The sequence below is a fragment of the Phasianus colchicus genome, chromosome 2 (assembly GCF_987193195.1).
Source record: "Phasianus colchicus chromosome 2, bPhaCol1.hap1.1, whole genome shotgun sequence".
Lineage (NCBI taxonomy): Eukaryota > Metazoa > Chordata > Aves > Galliformes > Phasianidae > Phasianus > Phasianus colchicus.
This window is the reverse complement of record NC_143437.1, coordinates 98618878-98639502: the sequence shown is the minus strand read 5'-3', so window position 1 is coordinate 98639502 and position 20625 is coordinate 98618878. Positions and strand designations below refer to the sequence as shown.

The window sequence follows — 20625 nt, the reverse complement described above, 5'->3', positions numbered from 1 at the left end:
ACTTGCTGCTCCCTGTATTGCTGCCTTCTAAAGCTCACCTGATTCACAGTGAATAGAAGCGATGTGCATTTAATACAACATATGAAAAGTGAATTTTGAATAGTTTTTTCTTAAAGTGAACATTCTACAGTGTTTAAGTTTTTATTACTTCAAGTGAGAAATGTAGGCACCTCTAAGGAAGCCAGTATAGGAAGAAACGTGTCAGAAATGCACACGGTATTTGAGAGTAGAATAGTTTTTCAAATTTGCTTTGATCACACTAATATGTGTTGTTGTAAGCAATTATGTTGCAAGGATCCAGCTGTCCAAAGCACTAAATTATGATGTTACATTTTTCATGAGGTTAATCTAAACTGATCAGTAAAGATGCAGTATTATGCCAAATTATAGGAATTCAGTTTCTGTTGAATAGGATATTCGATCTACTGTGATCTGCTCTCTATTGACAATGGCTCCATTTCTGTGATAGCTCATCTCATCTTTTAATACCGATGCTTTCTGTGCCATTTTCGTTCTTATATCTGTAATTGTAGAGATTTAACATTCAGTCTGTGTTCTGAAGTAACATGCTCCTTGCTCCGGTATCCTAAAATGTACTCAGTGGACCATCTGTAATGCTATCTCTGTGATCTAAAAGCTCAGTTTCTTGTCTGAAAAAGGAACTGGAGGACAGATGAATCCATGCGAGAGATTCTGTTGTCTAGTTAGTAAGTAATTTGCTAAGTTGCTAAATATTTTTGATCCTTAGAGGTTGGGATGTCTTACGTCCCTTTTACCCTTTGCCATTCTCCCTTCTCTTTTCAGCCTTGTGATTTAAATACTGAGTATGGTTGTGTTTCATCCGAGGAAGTACAGATGGAATTGAGGGATACTATAATTGGGTAACGCATGTCTGCTGTCTGAAACGTTTTAGTATGCAGTACTTTCAGACATACCCTGGAGAAAGAAGTAAAGTTTTCAACACTAAATGTTTTAAAGTCATAAGTTTATGTAGGCAACTCAGTAAATGCACCAGTAATCTTTGTTTTCCAACCTCTTTTGAAAAACTTGTCCTTGATATATCAGTCACTTTGAGAAGATGGGAATAAGAACTTCAGTCTTTTAAAGTAGCTATAGAACTGAGGAAAACTTCACCCATGTTTGAAGTCTTAGAAATACTTGGGCTAAAACAAAAATTTTAACATTTAATGCTATGCATCTTCAGCTGAATTTTAAGATAAAACTAAGGTGGTTTATATATCCTGAAAGTTTTCTAAGTTTGGAGGAAAAAATCAGTGTTAGAATGTATTAAAAGAAGAAAGCAAGCAACCTTGTTATTGTAACAAATTATTTTATAACTATAAGAACTTACATGTGTCAGGCAAACAATGGCTATTCCATTTGTGAAAGCCACAATGGTGTGATACCCACACTTCAGAATATAAGCTGCTTCTCATTTAGTCTCAAGTTGGTTCTCATATACAGCAACCTTTCTTCAACGCTCAGACCTTTCACCTTGCACATTTTTTTTTACCATGCAAACTGCAGGCAGTAATTATCTGTAATAGAACCTGTTATCAGCTGAAGAGAATTCCAATTCTGACAGCAGCTGCATATTTTGAATATAGATGGACACTTGCTCCTGAGACAGAGCCTTCTGGAGACTGAGGTTTTTGTCTTTTTTAATCTTAAATACCTATACAGATAAATACTGCAGTGCTTGTCAGAAAAAGTTCTTCACTGAGAAAATGAATTTGAAGTAATCTTCCAATACTCCTTCTTCTGAGACTAAAGATTAGATGAGGCAAACTCAAATAAAACCATTGAATTCTCATAGATAACTGAGAGTAATATATATTACAGGAGTATTGGATGTGCACATTACATAAAACTATGTATAAAGAGAAAAGGAAATGTAAGAAATTTTTTTACAGAGATGTAAGACTCTTGAGAACTAATCAATGAATCTACTTTAGAGGTATGTCATTCTAAGAATGTGTGCCTAAGTTATTTCTCGTTTATTTGCTTTCCTGTTTTACTTGCATGTAACTGAAAATGAGAGGTAAGAAAATGGCTTTCTGTGAAGACTTTGCTCTGTTCCTGTGTTATTTTACTATATTGATGTCCTTCACAGATAGCTTATTGCTTTTAAATCCTTAATTTTAAAATGTTTTTCTTTCAGGTAGAGATAACAGATATTGAAAGTGAAGAAAAAAGGTGTGAACTGTTCCTGAGACTTCTAGAATCTAGTCACAAACCATCTGAGTTTCAGCACTTGGTTTTACTCCTTCAAGCTTGGCCACCTATGGAAATGAGCAGCAGGTGAGCATTTCTTTGAACTATAGAAACCCTAAATTTTGTTGCTTGGTAATACCAAGTATCTTCCAGTCAGTGAATTAAAAAATGGTTAAAAGGAGTATGAAGCTTTGAAATAACATTTTTGGGAAAAATTGGTAGTTTATTTAAAGTGAAATAGAATTGGTTTCTAGTGGAAGGTGTCTAGTGTGCATCATAGTGAAAATAGAATAATTCTGTTGCCTCGACAGAGATTTTTTCAAGTACTTGAACTTAGATTTGCATATTTTACTTTTGGCAATACATAGAAAATCCATAAAAAGAACAGGAAGTTCAGAATTTTTCTTCTGCTCAGTTATGCTCTTCAGAAAAGTTATGAAAGTTAATGTTCAGATGTGATAGACATTCTACAGCCTATGAGGATAATGATACCAAGTAGTGGTATATTATCTCTTTTCTTTATTTGTTATCTGTTACTTTTTTATCTCTGAAAAAATATCCGTAAGTAAAGAATTTATCCTAGGGCAGGCATAGCTGGAAGATACTAACCCACCAGTTCAAATGATAATTATTTGAAATTTCAGCACTGCACCTATGAAAATGGGTATTTATTAAAATAGTTCGTTTGAAACATCTAGGCTGTAATTTTTGCTGCACTTTTTTTTATAACTGATGCTGACTTCTAAGATACGAGGATTTGTACGATCCTATGTTAAAATGTAGAGGCAACAGACACATATATCCTTCAAGGAGAGCAGTTACAGTAGTATGCTTTCTGGCTAGTCAATATGATATGCCGTGTTTCATCTGGCCATAGTTAGGCTAGAGGCATTAAATGATGCTTCCTTAAATAATTTGGGTCATCAATTGCATCCTGTTTCAGTGTGGGCACCACACTCCTCAAAGTTTTTATATGCATTGATTTGTCAGAAAAGTTCAGACTTAGCTGTTTATGAACGGTAATTCTTTTGTGTATATGGTGAGAACTAGTCCATTAGAAACTAATCTGGAAAGGTTAGTCACCTTCATTTTGCCTGCATTTTGTTTGCAATTTCTGGATGATAGTTTTGATAAATCATTTATGACAGTTTTATAAGCTAAAATTTTTTTTCATTGCATTTAAAAATTATTAGGGCTACTGCATATCTGTCACAAATTCATATCCCAACTTTCCTTCTTAGTTTTGTTTTAATTGTAATTGAAAAATTTGATGCTTCTCAGTATGCTGGATCAGCCAACCTTTGTTCAATAGTGAACAGAAAGATTAGAGAGAACTTTCATAAATAGATGTTTTTGCCTACTGTTCTGTAGCAGAAGAAATTAAGAATTATTTACTTTTATCTCCCAGTTGGTGTACTGTTCCTTCAGGCTCTCTTTCTCAAGTGAAGAAGAGAAAACAGACTAATGATTAAATATTATTTGCGTTCATAGAAAACAGAGGATTAAGTTTTAGAGGTGGGATGTATCTTAGTTCCAAAATCTGTGAAGTCTGAACATTGGTACAAAATACTAAGAACAACTGTGTTATAAAGTATTTAGGGTTTTAAGTAGTAAGTATAGCTCTTAGATGTTTAGTCACAGTTTTCACATAAAGAAATCAATGTAGCTTAGATAAGCTAAGGTACAAGAGGAGAGGAAAAATAAACACTTTAACTAGTATCTGTGATTCTGTGATTGTTATGCTGTTGACAACAGAAGGGATCCCTGAAAATTCCTTCCTCTGCTCAAAGCAGGGTCAGCTACAGCAGGCTGCCTAAGGCCACTGCTTTGTTGGAGTCTTGAAAAATCTCTAAGATGAACTTCACAAGAGTGCAGTCTGTTCCACTGCCATCCTGACCTTCCATTAAGAAGTCTGAGTACTGAACCTAGTACTAATCTCTGGGGTGTACTGCTGATCACTGGTCTCCAAAAAGGTCTTGTGCCAGTGTTAACAACCAGGTTTTGAGTCTGCTTCACTGTCTGCTTATCTAGCCCATACTTCATCAGTTTGCCCATGAAAACATGGGAGACAGTATTGAAACCCTGATAAATGCAGGTGTGTAATGTCAGTTTGTCATCCACCAAACCAGTCATCTAATTGTAGAAGGCTATCAGGTTGTTCAGGCATGATTGCCCCCTTTTTAAGTTAATGCTGACTAAGCTCAGTCATCTTTGTGTCCTTCATGTGATTGGAAATGTTTCTAGGAAGACATACTTCATCTCCTTCCCAGGTATAGTGGAAGACTGATCAGCCTGTCTGTCTGCAGTTTTAAGGTACAAGCTGCAAAGCTGCAATTAGATTTTCATCTTTATTTTTACCTTTGACATAATTTATTATCACTAAAACTTCAGTGTCTTAATGGCTTTAACTTTGCCAGGAGGCACTGGAAACCCTTCAGGAGAAATTGTTCCCTTCTCTTTCACTAGTAGTAGCCACCAGTAGTAGCATGGTAGCCATTTGGGGAAGAATCCTTGACTAATGATTCCATAATGTGATTTACATGGTGAAATTACAAGTTTTCCTGAGCTCAGCACAACTGAGTTCATTAATTCAAAGGAAAGGAAGACTAGCTCTGATTTTTCAGATTTCCTTGAGTTTGCCTGAAACTCCAGACTACCAAAAATTAAAACAAATTTGATTAGGGAGGAAGCAGTTATGTTAATACTATGGGAAACAAGTTTGTTCTGTTTTTTTTTTTCTCCTTTGTTTGTTTCAAGGTGGTTTGTGCAGAGTGTGCCTACCACTGTTGTTTCATTCTTTTGTTCTTTCTGCTTGCTTAAGAGATGGAAAGGACCTTGCAATCTGTTTTCTTCATTGCCTTAGCTGTGTTTTGCTTGGGAAGAAGAGAACCGAGGCTTCATGTTTAAAAAGTGACTGATTTAGTTCTCTTGCCCACTCCCCATTTTCACTGTTGTTCTTTTCTCAGTAGGAATGTTGCATCTCTAGTTTCTTTATTCTTTATTTTATTGTTTTCTGATAATTCAGTGATTGTTTAGTTTTCTCTCTCCTGCTTGGACTTGTCCCAATAGAAAAAAATGCATCAAAGGTGGAACATTTTGCTCTCCCACGGGGTCTCTGTTCTTATATTCTCATTGCTTTCCTCTTATAATCGCTTTTGTTTCTGCCAATAAGACTGTGCTTTATAAATCCTGTATCAGAAGGAATATGTATTGTGGCTTGTAAGTCCTTCTTTCTAGCTCAGTACCAGTGCTTTCAAAAGAACATTAATGATGTTTTAATAGCAGTCAGCATAATCATAGCTATAAGTAAGTATCCTGAGTCCCAGAGAGATCGTGGATGCCCCATCCCTGGAGGCATTCAAGGCCAGGCTGGATGTGGCTCTGGGCAGCTGGTCTGGTGGTTGGCAACCCTGCACATAGCAGGGGGGTTGAAACTAGATGACCATTGTGGTCCTTTTCAACCCAGGCCATTCTATGAGTCTATGATCTTTTTTCCTCCACTTAGTTCTGTAGGCTCAGTTTTGGAATTTTGTTTGTTTGGGTGTGTGTATTTATTGTGTTTAACGGATAAACATTAAATGTGTTAGAAGGATTTCACCTAAATTTAAATTTAAGCTGCAAAATATAATATTTTGAGTATGAAATGTGTTTTTTTTTCCTACAGTAATAATATATTTGGTGTGCAGAAACATTATTGGACTGATCTTTGTCTTTTGTAATCGGTGTGCTGTCATCAAAATGAATTTGAGAGAACTCGAAACCTTAGCAGTTAATAATGCTCCAGAAATGATGTTCTATTTTCATTCTACCTTCAGTCCTACCACTTCAAGTTTGATTGTTTTTTAGAAATCAGACACAACTCTCTTAAGTGTCCTTCACTATGAGAGAGTAATCATTTTTAAGCTCTTGTCAAGTAGACAGATCTTTGTAACTGCCTCTTGTTATACTCTGCTGTGAATAATTTACATTTCAGTTTAATTATTTTAAATTTTATTAGTTTTAATTATTTTTCTTCAAAAATGTTGGAATAACTCATGCCAACTGAGAATCAGAGGCTGCGTTGTAGTTATGAGGCCCACCAGTGATCAAAATACAAAGTAAGCAAAACAAAGCAATAACAATAGCAACAACAAAACACTTGCTACTTTCTGCCTTTTTTATCTGAACCTTCTATCACTCTGTTGTCAGTGACAGTCATTATCATGTGCTTATGACTGCATCTTTGGCTAGACTGCCAGCAATCTCTGCTCTTCTCTGATGTCTTTTCATCATGCATTACTCGTACTTCTCTCTTTTTGTCTCTATTGAATATTTCGTGTCAATAGCATTCAAGTGTCTTTACCAGCATAGATTTTATTTTATTCTTTTAATGTTTCTGCACCTGGGTTTCTGAAAAACCAACCTCAGTTGCTCAGTTGGAGTAAAACAGGATCTTTTAAATGAGTGAATGGGTTTTTCAGCAATCCCATTTTTTAAATCAAGTTGTATTAAGAAACTGTTAAGCAGAGAAGGGAAGTGAAAGCAATTATGCCAGTTGTTTAGCCCTGTGTATTAGAATCTTTTTTTTGTCTTGTTTTTTTCTGCATCAGAAGAAGGCCATTGTTGCCAACTGATTATTGTAGATGTAATGATACGTGTATGAACTGGGCTATTTTAAGTCTGAGTCATCAGAATTCTTAAAATTTTGGCTTTCGGCTAATGGGAGATATCTTGTAATTGAATATAAAATTGAAAAATAAAGCTTAAGTTTTATGAAAGCTCAGAAGGATAGAGAAGTATAAGAACTGAAGTTTGGATGTTTTTAGTAGCATTTTCACTTTTTCTAAAGAAATGTCTTCTCTAAGAAAGATCAGTCTGTCACTCTGACAAAAGAATACTCTTCATCTACGTATATAGTTCTTGTCATATTGTCATACCATATTGTGCCATATTGACTGAGGAACCAGTGGAGATGGCTCAGTTGTTCAGTCAGCACTTTTAAAAATATTGATATTTGCACTCATGTTATGCATACATGCTTTACTGCCACAGCATCTCATATTCAGAAGTGATTTTAAGCACTTCATAGTGTCTTGGAAAAAAAAGAAAGAAAGAAAGAAAGAAAGCTTACCAGTAATTGAAGCTCTGCCTGGGTCTTTGGAATGCCTACATTCAAAAAGCATTTTTTATATTTGTTTTAAATATTAATAAGACGACCTGATTTTAGGGGGATCAGTGGCTGAGTGCACTCTTTTTTTTTTTCTCTTTTTTTTTTTTTAACTTAATGGAAAATTTTCCTCCAAAGACATTTTTAGTTTGGTAGGAAAAAAAAAAAAAAGCTTTTATTTCATGTTTGTGAAATAAATCTCAACATGAAAATAGTAATTAACTTCTATTTTTTTTAACTATAGTTGAACAAAGGTAACACTCAGAAAAGAAAACTGAACTCTGCCTCTGAGTCAGATTTTTGTTGACTGTATCTTTTATGTAGAAATGGCAGATAATGTCTATTTATTAGTAGTATTCAAAATAATTATAAGAAAAAATAAGATTTTCAGAATGTATCCTTATTTGTTCTTTTATATACAAGCTTTTATATTGTATAAATGTTGTATAAATATATACTTATGTCTGATGCTTGACTTAGGCTTGTCATATACAGGTTTATTTATGGGATGCATCTTTCTCATTATTTCTAACTTTTCTGAGTGTTCTGTTTCTTTCTAACTATTTCTAACAGTGCTTTCAAGTGTGATTTCTGTTTTCTGTTTCTAATGGAAAATTCTCTCTTAATGTACTCTGGAGGCAGCAGCTATAAAAATGGAAATTCATGATGACTCTCCATGCCTTTAAGCAAGAGATGGATCACATAGCAAGAGCTATTAATTTAGCCAGTGGCAAAGATGGAGTTGCGCTTTTTTTCTTCTCCTGACCTTATTGGGGGTTCATAGATCAAGTGCATCATGTTCTGCTTGTCAAATAAGTTGGCTTCTTTGGGTTCAACCCTTCATGTTGGAAGGGAGGAGAAGAGCTGTGCTGCTTCCAGCCAGACTCATGGCAGCAGTTTGTTCAGTGACTGTGACTGATGGAAAAGCTCAATTAAGTTGTCAAAAAGAATAAAAATAATGACTTCCATTTAGTTTGCATTCAAAGTTAACCGCTTCTAGAATCTTTGTCTGGGTTTTGTGTTAGAATATAATGACAGCTTCATGTGGAAGCTTTTTTTAAATATATATGAAATAGTAGATATCAGCAGCTGTGCTCTCCTGAATTGTCAGACCTATTCCTTGGTATGTGTCAGCAACCAATTTGTTTGACTCAATTTGCTGTTATATTTATTATGTTGCTTTCAACAATTGCTGCTAAATAATACCATTGAATAGGAGCACTTTCAAAGCACTTCACTGCTCCTTCCCACTTGTGCTGGACAAGTATCTTAATTTACTGTGAGTTGTAAGACTGACCTGCCAGATTTGTACCTTCTGTGATTTTTTTCCTTTTCCAAACAAAAATTAAAAAAAAAATCTCAATTCCTTGGTTAAATGATTAATGACCAGAGATTGACAGGTGATTTTTAAACCACTTTTTGTGCCTTCCAAATTTCATTCACAAATGAACATAGTTACTGTGTTACTGTGGCTTTATACATTCTCAATCTACATTGCTCTGCATGGATTTAGTCTGTATTAGAGATGCATTGAAATGGAGTAACAAAATTAATTCATGTTAGCAAAATGGCAATGTGGGTGCATTCCTTCATGCTCTTGTTTAAAAGCTTTGGTCTGCTACTCTTTTCTGCCAGTACATCCAGTCCTAGCAAGTACACCTGTCACTGCCAAAAGTAGCCAGACATCTCTTGACCTAGCAAATAGCAGCTGTAGGCCAAGAAATGCTCCAGCAATTAAAATTTTATAGTAAATGCTGCCTCTGCCAGCATGCATGGTAAAATTTAGGTATGTCTAATTTCTGCCCTTGGATTAAGGTTGACACTGTAACAATGATACTGAATGAGTTTGTGTTTGGATTTGTAGGATATTAAAAAAGAGTATTGAGTTGCTTGAGCATGTGCAAAGAGCAACGAGGCAGTGTTTGCTCTGGAGAAGTGGCTAAGGAGGGTTGCAGCAAAGAGGGTGTTGATCTCATTTCTCATGTAACAGATAATAGGAAATGTTTTCAAGTTGTTCCAGGGGAAGTTTAGATTGGAAATGAAGAAGAATTTCTCACAGGGTTACCAAGTGTTGGAACAGGCTACCCACCCCTAGAGGTATTCAGAAGATCTATGGATGTGACACTCAGTGACATGGTTCAGTTGAGAGACTCCGTAGCTCAGGCTGATGGTTGGACTTGCTGATCTTGAAGGGCTTTGTGTTCGTCTGTGTAAGTATATATATTTGTACATACATATTAAAAATCTGTTTGTTTTTGTGGGCAGATCATGTGCAGATGATAATCCATGGGTGAAACTGGTGGTTGTTATGCTGCAGAGATATCCACCTGAGGAAAGGGACAGCATGGGAAATGAAATTTTGAAAATCTGCCGTTCTTTGTATGACACTAAGTACAAGCTTCCTGTTGAGGTAAGTTTTAATGCAAAGTATCCTGGATATGAGTCCTGTTTTGAGGTCCCAAGTACCAAAATGATCCATACTGGATCAAGTCCAGTGGACAGCTAGTGACGTGATTAGGTGGCTGATAAAAACACATGCAGTGAGGTTGAGAGAATTGGAATCATTCCATCTTAAGAAGACATGGCTGAGAGAGATAATATTGCTGTTTTTAAATACATGGAAGAGAAAATATGTGGAAGAGGCAAAAAAAACTCTTCTTAGGGTTGCTCAGAGACTGAACAAGATGCAGCAGGAACAATTTACATCAAAAGTTCTGATTACATGCTAAGAAAAAGTTCTTCTCCATTGAAGTGATGGAACACTGGAATATGTGCTTGCCTACAGGAGATTTGGGTTGTCCGTTGTTGAAAATAGTCAGAATTTGAATCGCATCTTGGGCAATTTTTTGAGGCTGACTGATTTAAGCGTGAATTAAGTTATATGAGCATTAGTGCTGTCATAGAATCACAGAATGACAGAAATTGGAAGGGACCTCGAAAGATCATCTAGTCTAATCGCCCTGCAGAAGCAGGAGCACCTAGATTAGGTCACCCAGGAATGCACCCATTCTTTCATGTATTTCTAAAAAGACTTCATTTATGCATTACTGTCAGTGTGGCAAAAGCTGTTAAAGTGTCAGTAATTTTCTCTCATAACTGTATAAAAGTTGAGTGAGAAATCCTTGAAAATGTGTTGGTGATAAAAATTTATGTTCAAGCAATTACTTTTTGATAATATTCTGTCTTCCTTAACTGTGTATGCATACTTCCATACAAGAATCTCTGAAGGATAAAATTATTGAAGTGTTTGTACATAAACAATGTATACTAACGAAGATGTGTTTGAGAAATGCTTAATAAACTTCATGCAGCTTTAGAGTAGTCCTGTGAATATTTTACTAGGTTGATTAATCCCTTGTAATTATCTTCACACAATCATAGCCTTTGTGATAGGAAAAAAAAAAAAAAGAAAAAGCTGATGTTAAGATTATAAGGAGAACAGAAACAATGTGTTCTGTTTAAAGTAGACTGGTTGGGGGTTGCTTTCTTTTTTGGAATAGTCAGACTGATTGCAGTTAAGTTCAAAGTCTGTGTAAAACACAACTCCTCAAACTGTCACTAAACTGAAACAATGCATACATTTATTAATTTACTCATTCCAAATACAAATTCTGGTGTAAGGCTGGTTTCTGTATCCTTGGGACTGGCATAAGTGTATGTAGCAGTTCTTTAGGTGGTGCTGAGTGGTTCATCATGGCTCGTAAACTCAATCTTTTGCATGAGAGTAGTCAAACCTTGCTGAAGTAGAATTTTCTAACTCACTTTATCAAACCAGGAATGTTAATCTTAGTGAAGGCTATGATCTTACAGCAATCAGTTTACCAAGAATAAATTGTGATTTCTGAAGTGACGTTTTTCCTGAATTCTGTAACTAGTCCATTATTTATTTACTCACTGTTTCAATGTTGTTTGGCTTTAGTTGGAGATGCCTTGTTTTTTAAAGGTACAGGATACGGAAGAACCCTACATATGGGTGTGAACATACAGATGTGATATGAATTTCATTAGTAGTAAAACTCATCTCATGTTTGAGAATCAATTTGTGAAACCTATGGATACTAGAATGTTGTATGGCAACAAGAGTTGCGCTATAATGTTGAATTGTGTAGCTACAAATGCAAGCTATGGTGTTTTAAGTTTGAAGAGGAAGAAACGTGGGTAAATTTAAATAATTAACTTATGTAATTTATGTATATGCATGGCTCCAGTGATTAAATGCACAAATTAGAGAATGGAGGCCACACGGCTAAATAATATGAAAATTTGATTGCTGACCATTAACCTACTGAGATGACTTCTTGTTTGAATAAACACACTTATTAAGAGGAGAAACCTAGAATGATAGAACTCCAAAAACTGAGAGATCATTTTATCAACATGGATAATATTTCTATTCAGAAGTCCAAATGTTGTGTTGGAAAAAAAGATTTAAGTCATTATGGTCTAGAAGTTAGAAAAAACATTTCTTTAGATGCAAATTTAATCAGAAAGCCTTCTTTTTTCCTTTATTCTTCCTCCTGCTGGTCTTTCTAGCTTTTTTTACAGCCAAACTCTTTTTAATGTCTTCTGGGGAATTGCACCGTTTTAATCTTTGTATCTGTGTATGTGGGCTTTTTGTTTTGGTTGGTTTCATTTGCATTATTCATGGATAGGTTTTTCTTCATTACTTCTCATTGAAGTAAGCGTTGTTTTACTTGTTTGGAATGCACATTTGAACTATCTGACTTCTCCTGTGTTTCCTGGTTAATTTCTTTAGAAAAGGGCAAGTCTTACCCCAACTGAGCGTTAAAGCTTGACTCCCCTGAATATCTCATGTTTTTCTATCAAGGTTTAGGTCATGGTCATGTGTCAGGTAACCTAAACACTTAAATGGGAGAATGCATCTAGTCTCTTCATTGTAATCTGCTGAGGTTCTAGTGGCCATAAAGTATTTATCTCCCAGAATAACATTTTTCTATTCTTAGCTGATTATTCCTGCTTTTTATGTATGAATTTACTTTGTATGTTTTTCTTTACTTACAGTTGATTCTGATCCTTTTTTTTTTTTTTTGAGGTTTTTGAATATCGTAAAATCATAGAATTGTTTGAGTTGAAAGAACCTTTAAAGGTCATATAATTCAACTCCCATGCAATGAACAGCGATATCTACAACTAGACCAGTTTGTTCAGAGCCCCATCCAGCCTGATGTTCCATGCTTCTAGGGCTGGGACACCTGGGCAACCTGTTCCACTGCTTCACTACCCTTATCATAAAAAACGACTTCCTTATATCCAGTTTGAATCTCCCCTCTTTCAATTTGAAACCATTTCCCTTGTCCTGTCACAACAGACCCTGCTAAAGTGCCATCTCCTTCTTTCTTAGAGCCCCCTTTAGACTCTATAAGGCTGTTGTCCCATCTCTCCTGACCTCTCTTCTCCAGGCTGAACAGCTCCAGCTCTCTCAGCCTGTCCTTGCAGTGGCAATGTTCCATTCCTTGGATCATTTTTGTGGTCCTTGTCAGGGTGTGCTCCAACAGGTCTGTGTCTCTCCTATATTGAGGACTCCACATCTGGACACGTTACTCCAAGTGAGGTCTTAACAGTGCAGGCCAGAGAGACAGGATCACCTTCTTTACCCTGCTGGCTATGCTTCTTTTGAGGCAGTCAGGATACCGTTGGCTTTCTAGTCTGTGAGATTACATTGCTGGCTCATGTTCAGCTTCCCAGCTACTAGTACCTCCAAGTCTTTTTTTGTAAGGCCTGTGCACTATCTTTATATCTCTCAGCTGGTTCTGATAATGGGAGTTGCCATGACCCATGTAATGCAGTGTAATGCAAGACAGCTTGATCCTGCCTAGGTCTCTCTGGATGGCGTCCTGTCCCTTAGGTGTGCCAACTGCACCACTCAGCCTTGTGTTATCTGCAAACACATTGAAGTTATCCATTAAAACTTTGAATAATACTGGAGCAAAAGTAGACTCCTGTGAAATCTGTTTTGTAAATCCTTTACAAAAGTTTCTGCTACTTCATGGCAATGACAGATGGAAAGTCACAGATACCCTGACACAGATACCATCCTCTCCACTGTACACACAGCCTCACACCACAGCACAAAGCGCATTCCACTGTTACTGCAGAGAAAAACCTGCTTGTCTTGGTCTTGAAGTGTTGCAGGTGTTGGCTTATTGCAGATGGGTTTGCATGTTGGACCAGTGTATTGACAGTGTTTCATTGACATTTTCAAAATCGTGCAAAACTGAAAATACACCATAGTGATGGCCTTATTCCTAACTATGAAACCTGTTGAAAGGCCCAGAGGAACATTTTTTTTTGTATGATTTTTTGCTTGATTTCTCATTATGTTTTGATAGTTTTCACAGACTCGGTATCTGATAAGTATCTATAATTCCTTTTCCTCTTGCTTGTCTTTTTTCTTCTATTTCTAAAGGACTATCAGTCTTACATAGCCCATCTTCTTATCAAGGGTGATGTCTCTTGATTTATCATTTTTGTGAGTGCTTCAGGTAAATTTTTCAGTCTTAGAAACATCTGTTTGTTTATTTATCAAACAAATTTTTCAGTGCTGAATTCTCACCCATTATTATTACATTATTATTACTGTTTATTTGGTTGAGATCTTTTAATAAAAACTAAAGCAAGAAAGGTTTGTTTTTTTGTTTTTTTTTCTTTACGTTGTGTTACTAGATTTTTCATAGCAGTGTGTCATTAATCATGATGCTGCATCACAAGAGTACCAGGAAAATAGAGGCTGTGTAAACCACTGATGAGAATATGATGCTTTGTTATTACAGCATCATTTTGAAATGATGCTTAAAAGTGAGGGACAGAACAGAGAGCATGCAAGAGTTAGTGCACAGATAAAAGTACCTGAAAGTAGAAGATTGAAAGAGTGCAGTATATTACCTTATGAAGGACTGAGAAGTAACTTGATGCGGATGTTTCTAGAGGGAAAAGAAGCTAATAAAAGGCTCTTTTAGTTTACGAAGAAGTGTATAACAAGAAGCATGACAATCACTGGAATGTACTTCTGCTTTAAGGATAATTATGGGTTCTCTAAATTTGAACATTGTTTCTGGATGTCTGATGTCTCCTAGGCACATTAAAATAAGGCACAAAGATACTCAAGTAATACATCTGGTAGCTACCTGAAGTCTAACGGCCTTTCACTTCAAATCTGCTAAACTAATTGGATAGCTAAGTGTGTGTGTTCTTCTGTGGAGGCCTTTATGCCTCTGCGATGAACAAAGCAGATTGCTTCACAAAATGTCCCATTAGAATGCATAACCAGTATTAGAGCATAATCTTGAAACATCTAAGATGCAGACTAAACAATGGCACGTCATCTGAGTTAAATGCAATTGCTTTGAAAATGAGGAAGTTAATATTATTGCATTTGCTTGCCAAATGATACAATTTTCCTTGTCTTAAAGCAGTGCAATGAGACAGCAAACACAGTCAACACCTGCAGCATTGGTCTCCTTGACCTGTTGCTTTAAGCGTGTAGTGTACCTAGTTACATTGAAAAATTTGCTTAGTTTCCTTTTCTTCCACACACCATCATAAAACATGATTTGGAGCTGTTTTAGAGAGCCTTTTTATGGGTAGTTTCTTATGATGCTGCTTCTCTGTTTAGCTTTGAGAGGCTTTCAGGTAGAAAAAGTTACTAAGTATGGTAAAATTGCTGTTTTGTTCAGTTTGTGTATCTTACAATTCATAAGTTATTTTTGAAATATTTGAGCATAAGCTCCATTTACTGCCATGGATACACCTTTTCAAGGAAAGGAGACTTTGCAGAGTGAATCTCTAAGATTGTGTTTAGTAGGTTTCTTGTTATATCAAGCATACTGCTGAAAAGAAATCCAGTGCAATGTGAAATTATCAAAAAGTTGCATGAGCAGTTGACGACTGTAGCTTTTCTAAAAGTTGTAGTGAAACAGGGACCCCTTGGATGATTTGGCTGCTATTTTCAGGGGGACAGTGTTGCATAATACTCAAGACACTCAGTGTAAGTTCCCTGTAATACAGGACATCTCTGCTGGGTCTCTGTGGAGAATGGTTGTAGTAAATGAACAGCATTCTTGGAAAATGGAAAAGGATACTGTAGTCTGATTTATTGTGTAATTTCTTAATCTAAATGCTTCTTGAAGTGGATAAATCATTGCACTGTTGAGAGAAAACAAAACTGCAAGTTACATGGTTTGATTGGTTTGTTTGCTTTGTTGCAAAGCTGCAGTCCAAGATGCAGATTCAGAAAGACATTGTTTTTAAAAAGGTTATTAATTCTTGATTGCATCAGTTTTTGATCCTAAATTTGTGCTTTTTTATAAAATATGAGAAATTATATGAAAGAGAGAAAGGTTGAATTGCTGTGCTTTCATCACGTATAGAACTTTGTATTAAGTTTGAAATAGTTTTGCAACAAAGCTTTATGGTGTTGCACTGTGGTATATACTATTTTTTTCTCTTTGATTTGTTCCATTTTTCTATTTGCATAATTGAGTCACAGAAGTATCAAAGGTGTCTGGTAAATTTCTTTCTGTACTTTGCACTATTTCACTGAGCACAAATGTATTAATCCCAGAGAGGGCTGTGATTTCTCTGTTGCTGTTTAAGAAACTCCAGAATGTAATGTAGGTTCAGTGCCTGTCTTGCTTTAATGTAACAAACACTCCACTTATAACCCTGTATTCTACATCGTTTTAGATCTGTCTGTTCAGCTTTCTAAAGAGTTATTTCCATCGGGGAGTTCATTTGTTTCACATGTTGGTTTTCATACTGCATTTGGCACAAAATTTTCATAAATTTTAGTATAAATGATGATGTTAATATCTCCAGAGATCTTGCTGAATGAGTTTACTTTTATTTCCAGTGTATAAAAGAACTGTGCTTGTTGCTGCTTGACCATTCCCTCTTGCTGCCATCCCTGAAACTACTGGTGGAAAGCATGGATCAAGATCTTCATGCTATGGCACTGAAGCAGATAACAGCTGTCAGTAAGGTATGAGCAGTTGAATTAACCACACTTCAGAGTTTATGGTAATAAATTAGTTCTCTTATCTTACCTACTATCTTGATAAGCAGAGACTGTTGAGGCCCTTATCATTATTAAGGTTTTCCACAGCTATTGTGTTGACAGAACAGTAGTAACACAGCACTCGTAAGATCTTTTATATATACTTCAGGTAATTAAAGCTGACGACACGTTCTTTAAATTATCTAGTATGCTATTGCAAGTCAATATGGTGGAACGTATATCGTGTTATATAAAGTAGATTGTTATCTCTATGAGGCTATTCTTGCTTGTTATTATTTTTTTAACTGATAAAAGTACAACAAATGGGTTAGCAGGTTTCTGACAAACTTGTCCTGTAGTGAGCTGTCGCAGCTCTTTTGTTTTGTAGAACAGATAGATACAGGAATGTATGCTTGAGAATTTTGTGCAACTCTAAACAAGTTTTCATTTGATTCAGCAGTGGAGTTTTTGGCAAAAATAGCTAAATAGCGCCTCTTCCTTGGACAAGAAGTGAAATACATTACTGTGCATTTCTCAGTTGTTGTATAAAATTGCACTGTTCGTTTTTTGTCCTGTGTGTTTCTTTTTCAGTTAAGAAGTAAAATCTAAAATTGTGGAAGTGAGTTTCCTAGACAGAAGCATTGTATTATCTTTTTCTTTTCTTTTCCCCTCCTGAAGTTTGAAACTTCTTCAAACATTTAAATGAACGTGCATGTACAACCGGAAAGACTTGCTTCGATTTTGTTAGCTGTAGTCTGCAATCTAGCTGTCTGTGGCAAAAGAGAAGGAATGGCTTTTTGGCTGGATAACTGCATTGAAGGTCCCCAGAAGTATAGTATTTATGAAAAACGATGTTTCTGAAATGTATATAATCTCTTAGAGGACTCGTAGTTCCTTATTAAAATGTAAAATAATAAACGAGATAATAAACTCCAGAACTTCATTGCAAGAAGTTTTTCAGATTCCTTAGTTACAATCACTGCAGTGTGATCCCCTGCTTTCACACCATCCTCTGTTCCCTAGGGAGGATATTCTGCACCTCACTTTTCCAATGATTCTGCTCTTAGTCTCACTCCTCTTTTATTCTCAGTTGCCTGAGGTTTTATCTGCTTCACCCAGATGTTTCTAATTTGCCTTCAAAAAAAAGAAGCGTTACTGAAACGTGTGAAGCACCGGCGTCATGGAACATAACTGGACATTTAAAACAGTTGCAGGAAAGGAAGAAAGGCATGTTACATGCAGTACACGTCTACTTGTATCAAAATGTCATTGTCATAATTAACATCTAGTATGAATTTGAAGTATTTCTTAGTTGAAAATGTTCTACAGAGAGAACCATAGGGTTTTGTGAAGGTGTTCATATTCCTTGGTACTTACACAAATGAAATACAAAAATTCTGATTTTTTTTCCTCAAAATATAGATATCTGAATATTGACCACCAAAACCAATTTGTAGTGAGGTTTTTTTGTTTGTTTGTTTTAATACCTAGATTTTGCTTTCTAATTGTTTTTAAGAAACAAGATCATCTTATAGAAAAGCATCTGGCCTTTTGATGCATCCACTTTTTCATCTGTATGTTCTGTTAACCTTTTAAAATTGACTTTCTTGTTAACAGATGAAAGCTGCTGAGTTAGTGACTAGCTCGCAAGCTTCCCAGCAGGTTTTTATGTCTGAGTACATTTTATTTAACTACTTTTCAAGCCCAGTGCTGTGCAGTAGAACCTTCTGAATGGCTGCTAATTGTATTGCTCTATTAACTGGCTTTTTCTTTCCAATGTGCTGCAGCATTCGATTTTTTACATTCTAGTCCGATTATGTTTTATTGAAGTTTTAGGAGTAGGAACCATATTATCTTCTTAGTAATATAAAACTTAGTACATACACCTATACGTTCCTGAAATTATGTTCTTTTTGATTAGGAGAAGGTAGTTTGATAAGCTGTTTCTAATTTTTCTTCCTAATTCAATATTAATATGAGCATATATTTCCATAACAATGATACATAACCTAGAATTTTCAAAGCATTTAGCTTTAGTCTAATATTTTATCATGATTCAATGGAAATGTATTATTGGTTTCATTCTATCAAAGATAGTTTACCCAGTATTTGAACGTAGGATGCGAGGAAAAGCAGCTAGCACAGACTTTTCTTGTATGCTGTAGGAATTATCATTCATTCCTTGTTATATACAAATCTCATATTGTTACGAAGGTTGGTGTGTTACCAACTACAAGGACTGCTCTGAAAGTAATGCCTCCTATTTTATCATTGTGGCCCACAACACCAGAGGTGGATGTTGATTTTGTGACAACAGAGGTTGAATCTTTCCACCAATATCCCATTGCATTTTGTTACCATGTGACAGATGGCAGCAGAGGGGCACTCTGACACAACGGCATCTGACATGGAAGTGTGTATGAAGCAAAGGTGTGTGATTGAATTCCTCCATGTAGAAAAAAATGGAACTTAATGGCATTCATCTACACTTGCTCAAATTTATGGAGACGCAAACATGGATGTAAGCACAGTGAGGTGCTGGGTAGTGCATTTCTGCAGTGGTGACAGCAACAGCAGATTGCTTTGGCTGGTGCAGGTGGTTATGATTGTGGTATACAGGCTCTTGTTCATCACTGGCAAAAATGCATAGCTGATGGTGGTGCTTTGTAGCTGAGAATTTGCTCTATTAAATAGTGTCATTGTGCTCTTCATATCTGTTGTAGTTTCCATGGTAAATAGGAGGCATTACTTTTGGAGCTAGCTATGTAGAAGTGCATACATATTCCATTTGGCTATGTCAGTGTTTATTCAGTATAATTTTGTATGCATAATTTTTTATTATTATTTATTTATTTATTTATTTATTTATTTATTGCTTTTTAACAACACTAATAGAACTGTTAATGCTTTCGTAAATTTTTTTTAGTGATTTTTTTTTTATAGGAAGCCCATTTCTGCTTCCATTAAATAGGAAAAGGACAAATAACATCTGGCAAAGGGAAATCATAGCTATTGATTCCCTGACATAGTGTTACAACAGCTCACAAACATGACTGTGAGAAAAATACAGCACTTGCTGATACGATGTATTAGTTAGCCATTTGTTTTATGTTGCTGACAGCTTTATGGATGTTTACAGTTAAAAGGATGATGCTGAAGTGCTGATACTAAGAGTTGTGTAGCTTTTGCCTGTAATAAAACAACCAAGATTTTGTGTAAGCTCTTTTGAAATTGCAGACTTCACTTTTTATTGTGCATCTTTTTATAAACTGCCAATTGCCTATTTTCGATAATAGAGATTACCAGGCTTCCTCTGTGTGGTATGTAAATAATTTTTAAAAATAATTGAAAATGTAAAAAGTTTGCTTAAATAAGCTTATTACTGCCAATGAAACTTAGACTTTATTCTTAGAAGCCGGACTTTTCTTTTTCCTAATAAAGGTTTCCATGTTGTCTGTACACTTGATTATCTTGCATTGATAAAGACTTATTTTTATACTTGAACAGAGCAACTGAATGTTCTCCTGCCTGTTGGTAGGTATATTGTTAATAAAGATAACAAATGAGACTAAAATAATCAGTGCAAATACATATTCATCTTAGGCTTTAATAGAAAGCAGGACCAGAAAATGTTTCAGTTAATTAAAAATAATACCTGTCTCCATTTACATCCTATACTTTCAGTGCTGAACTACTGAGACTACCTTTACAAAATAATTTATTGAAAAATGTAGTATGAAAAATTATGAAGAATATAGGAGATTAATAGAATTTCCAGTTATTTTTACTCTGTCTTGTGTTATTGTATGACTACTCTCTTTATACGGCTTATATTTTAAGATAAATATTGTGAAATTATGTATATTTCACCTAACATTTCTCTCCCTCTCTCATTTATTTTTCTAGATTTTTTTTTAGATCACTTTATTTTCTTACCCCCTTACTTAATTTGCATTGTAACTAAGCTGACTATTCAGGAATAAAATGTGTATCATTTTTGCATCCACTTGTGATGTAGAGCTAATATTCAAGAAGTAACAGACTCAGATCATTTTAGCAGTTACTGTCATCAGCAGCTCTTATTTTTCCATTAGTATCCATAGTTCATAATGCATGGGCTTTCCAGTGCATAAGCTGTGGATAAAATATTGCCTATTGCTATTACCAGACACTCTAGACACGTACATTAAAAAAAAAAAAAAAAAAAAAAAAACTGTTGAAATTGCCCAGACTTTGACCTGGCCCTTTCTGT

The 20625-nt window shown here is 35.5% G+C and overlaps 1 protein-coding gene across 2 annotated transcripts in view; it reads left to right on the top strand.

Annotated features, from left to right (window-relative positions):
* The window catches only part of NBAS (NBAS subunit of NRZ tethering complex), a 158736-nt gene that overhangs the window by 129812 nt on the left and 8299 nt on the right, over nt 1-20625 (top strand). For both annotated transcript variants that reach the window (XM_031610992.2, XM_090136391.1), the window contains exons 49-51: nt 2162-2301; nt 9626-9770; nt 16230-16358. In XM_031610992.2, coding sequence (XP_031466852.2) covers nt 2162-2301; nt 9626-9770; nt 16230-16358 — 414 coding nt within the window. The remainder of the gene's footprint in view (nt 1-2161; nt 2302-9625; nt 9771-16229; nt 16359-20625) is intronic.